General features: G+C 37.7%; 1 protein-coding gene across 1 annotated transcript in view; it reads right to left on the bottom strand.

Moving 5' to 3' along the window:
- Positions 1-1929: 1929 nt before the first annotated feature.
- Positions 1930-4477, bottom strand: part of LOC310964009 (uncharacterized protein) — a gene marked incomplete at both ends in the record, with an annotated part of 4380 nt that continues 1832 nt past the window's right edge. Inside the window, one exon of the mRNA XM_083936973.1 lies at positions 1930-1950. Within this exon, the coding sequence (XP_083793099.1) occupies positions 1930-1950 (21 nt within the window). The remainder of the gene's footprint in view (positions 1951-4477) is intronic.

Genomic DNA, 4477 nt, shown 5'->3' with positions numbered 1-4477 from the left:
GTCTTGATGGCTTATTTGATGTATGTAAGTGCCCAAAAAGACCATGGGAGGATTTTGCGCCGGAAATTACACTTTAATAAAATGGCCACATATGAGGTGATAATCATGTCATTGAAAATCCTACAATGTTCTCTGGCTGTTCACAGCCCCCCTTTTTCTGCAAATTGTATACCAGAAAAACACCATGACTAAAATGAGGACACGTTTATACACTGAGTCATGCAGATGCAGAGTTAGAGTAAGGCGGTACCTCCTGTGCACCTGAAACCCTCAAGTACCAGGCATTCAGAACAGAAAATGCAGCCTAAAAATAAGTTGAATCACATTTATATTCAGAGACAGGAATGAAAATGTTAGCAATGGTTACTTTCCAAAGTCATTTGCTTAACTTAAAGATGTTAAAGAACTACTCTGTTCATGATACAACCCAGAAATCACTCTAAATTGTTCTAGAATAAACATTTCAGCACATACTTCTCTGTGGTCAGCAGTGTCCCATTGTTCCTTTCTCTGTCAGGGATTATCCAGGCCGTCCAGGATCTTTTTACATCTCTTAGGCTTCTGTCCTGTGTTTCAAAGAGATGGTCATTTGCATCAGCCCAAATATCTTCCCTATTCATTCTCTGAATTAATACATTTGGCTCACTCTCTACAACAATGCGTCAATTTCCCTAACCACTAATTCAAAGAGGCAAACCGACTTGCTTCATTTTTTACCTTTAAACACAAAATGCTGTTTTTATACTAAAGCCAAATACAAACCTCGAGACCATCTTGAGATCACAACAGCCAAGTATCAACTGTGGCGTTTTTTGCAGCTGGTGCATCACAATTAACACACATCTACAGTACAAAATACCTGACCAATGAACAAAGATGATGAAATGTATTTTTACTTACTGCAAAACTTCTCCCTGAAGAAATCTCTTTCTCTGCTGATATCCGTGTAATTGGCTTTTAACTCTTCACTTGTTTTCTTGAGACTGGCGTAATCTTTCTGTAACTGGTTTCTCTCTCTTGTCCAGCTGGTTTTGTCTTTATTCACTATTGTCGCAAGAGGAACAACAAAACAGTAACTGGGTATTCCCATATCAGTACAATCATCATATAATCAACAATATGTGAAGTGTTTTTAAACAGCAAACTGAATTTGGAAAAACTCACTTTTAACCCCGATGTAAATGATCCCGGCCAGGAGGAGAAGACACACCACACCCAGAAACACTGAATCGGTTCTGACATGTTTCCTCTTTCCTGAGTTTCCATGGATTACTGACAAAAATAAATCATCAACATCAGGTTTAGAGTTTTTAAGATTACTGCCATCAATAAAAACACATTCAATGAATGAAATACTGTTTGCTTCTCTATTATTTTAAGCTGCAAATGATAAGATAGAAGAAAATAAAAGTCAGACACAAACACCTCTTCAGAGTCAACACAGAAAACTGAACATAAATTGAAATTCAAACATAAAAAAAAAGAAAGGAAATAAAATCTTATGTCTACGTGAGCTTGTTCTTGTCTGTACCCGGGTGCTGAGCCTCTGCAGGTCCTGGTCTATTCGTGCCCTCCACCCAGGGGTTGTCATAAACTTTCAGGCTTTCTGCACTGACGTAGATGTTCACTTTGTCGTCCGGATCGCAGTAAACATGATTGATGATGCCAGGCTCAGTGTACATGTCCCCCGACATATTACGGTGCTATTATAAAGTTTGTTTTTAATCTTGATATAAACGCCGTGTCTGTTTTCTGAAAGAGGTTGGACATCCACAGTGATGGTGCCAAATAAAAGAGGAAGAGCAGAAAAACAGGAAGTCATAAGTATCTGGGCATCTGTCTGTTCCCTCTAAATTCACCTGGTCATCAGTGATCTTTGACATTTGATTTGTTTTGAGATGATCGGGTTTGTGAGATAATGGTCAATGTTCAATGACCACCTGCTGTTCCCTGAAAAGCAAAGATGACAGAGACAATAAACATGAGTGGCCCTCTTGTAGGGATTGTAGGGGACAGACCCTATAAAGGCTTTTCCCATTCTGAATGTTGATTTCAAATAAGAAGTAGGTCAATAGTTTACATTAAATGAGACCTTTTCCACACAGAAAATAGCTTTGAAGGGTTCCTTCAAAAGTCGCATGGGGGTGAATGTGTTTGTGTTTGTGTGTCTATGGAGATTTTCTTGTGCAATACTAAAAACAACATGACTTGAAGACACATAGCTTGAGGGAACACATTTATACAGTAAGCCATGCAGATATTTACCTCCTGTGTACCTGATAAGAAAACCTTCAATATCCGGCAGAACAGAAAATGTAGAAAAGTGTATTCCCTGTCATATTCAGTGACAGAGGAATCAACGTTTAAGGTCAGACAAAGGAGGGGCAACCACACATTTGCATCACTAAAGGGAAATGAATGTAACGCTAAACCAGATGCAACATAACCGAGCAGGGTGGAGCAGGGGAGAGAAAGAACCAGCGACTGCCACCAGCTGCAGCCAGACCAGGTGAATGTCCCCGATGACCCAACTCCACCCACTAAGCTCCTGAAAGGGAGAGGCCGACTCAGAGAGGCTCATTACAACTTTATAACACAGTGAAAGTTTAGCTGTGCAGGTATCGATGTGTTTTTGTCTACAATGTCTGTAAATTATTCTTAGAAAGTTAAATTTTTCACTTGTGTTGCGTCAGGCAGCACAGGCTTGTTCACTGTCGGTCAACAAAACTGAGCATGTGACAAACGTCATATGTAGTCAGTGTGTTGGCATTTATGATAATTCATTCCCCTTCAGATTCTCCTCCAGCATAAAAGCCTCTACACACACATTGCCCACTCACACAGGTGTTTTTCACTTGTGTTGCCTCATTAGACCTCTAGAGTTTGGTGACATCTTGTTGCTCCATCCAACTTAAACTTGACTAGAGGACTAATCAGCCAAAGTGAACGCACCCAGGTGCAGAGCCTTTAATATCTGTATTAAACTGTAAAACGGGGTCCATTAAACTTGACCGCCAACAAATTCATGTTTTTGCAACCTTGTTACCCAAAGCCAGATTCTGTATTTTGACTAAAATGTTAACAATCAACACCTATCAGTCCTATTCTTTCACTGAAAATATATTTTATCACAATTAATTCATGTTTTTATTAAAAATAAATGATGTATATCAGTATTTTAGTCTTTGTCTGCTGTCAGTCCTGTTACTCCATTAAAGTACCATTTGGTCAAATGTGATAGTGACTATATTACATTATAAATCACTCAAAGTCATCCAAGACAGATTCATTTATTTAGACGTAACATCACAGACACATCAAATAATAAAGGACTAAAATCACTTAACTATTTGAATTCAGAACTTTATTTATACATAACAGCATCAATGTGGAATCAGTCCAAGAGCAAACATTAATCATTTTATTTTTATTGGAGTATTTTTTCACAGATAAAGTACAACTTAGGACCGCATCTTAAAGCTTTCCAGTTATTGATTGTTGCTGATGTTTTCAAAATCCCAGCACATTTATTCCTCCTATCAGAGTTCGGTCTGCCTTCCCAGTACCTAGATGTAAACAAAAACTGCTCAGCCACAATTTTAAACCACTTAAATGTTAAATTAATGACATAGGTGGATTGTTCTTTTAGTGCATGTTATTCATATCATCTCAGTGAAAATAAATAAATAGGAATTTAAGAAAAATAAAGAAAAGTCTTACTCTGTGGTAACTGCTGTCCCATCTACCCATCTCCAGTCATTCTCTCTGCTCAGACCAATCCAGGTATACCGATTAAATGAGCTGATGAATGTCTACATGTCAAAGATTAAAATCAGTTATGTATTATTCTTTATGTACTGTCCTTCAAAAGAGATTAAGCGTCCCCCTTTCTGACATGTCACAGTAGGAGAAGCACAATCAATATAAAAAAACAAAAACAAAACAACGGTTGAATAGCATTTAGCTGCTTCAGTAGGGTCCTGGTTGTGCACATGCAGGCTTGATCACTGTCCCGCTGTCATGACTTACAGTGACACTTAAATAGAAAAGTTAATGTTATTAGCACTGGATGATAGCATGTTCACACCTGTGCTTTCCTACTATGACAATCAAGACGTCATATGGCCTATTGTGATAATGCAGGTAGTAAAAAGCAGAATAATCACAATATTCACAGGTTTCATTTCCCCATTATCTGTTTTATCTCCCCTTTACATTGTTCATATTGCTATTCATTTATGCAGCTTTGAAGAAGTCATTATAATATGTCGCTTCCCTTTTTCATACATTTCAGGAAGCTTTGCCAAACTTACCTTCTTTTTTTTACCGCTTCCATCTTTAATAAAGGCCCAATACCTATTTCTTTTTCTACCACATTCAAAATGAATAACTGTAGCCTACTGTATTATATTTCTGATGCAAATCTTAAATATGTATCATAAGCAATTAATAACATTGACACGATTAAATGCTAATA

The sequence above is a fragment of the Echiichthys vipera genome (genome assembly GCF_963691815.1).
Source record: "Echiichthys vipera genome assembly, chromosome: 2".
Taxonomy (NCBI): domain Eukaryota; kingdom Metazoa; phylum Chordata; class Actinopteri; order Perciformes; family Trachinidae; genus Echiichthys; species Echiichthys vipera.
This window is presented reverse-complemented; position numbering and strand designations above follow the sequence as displayed.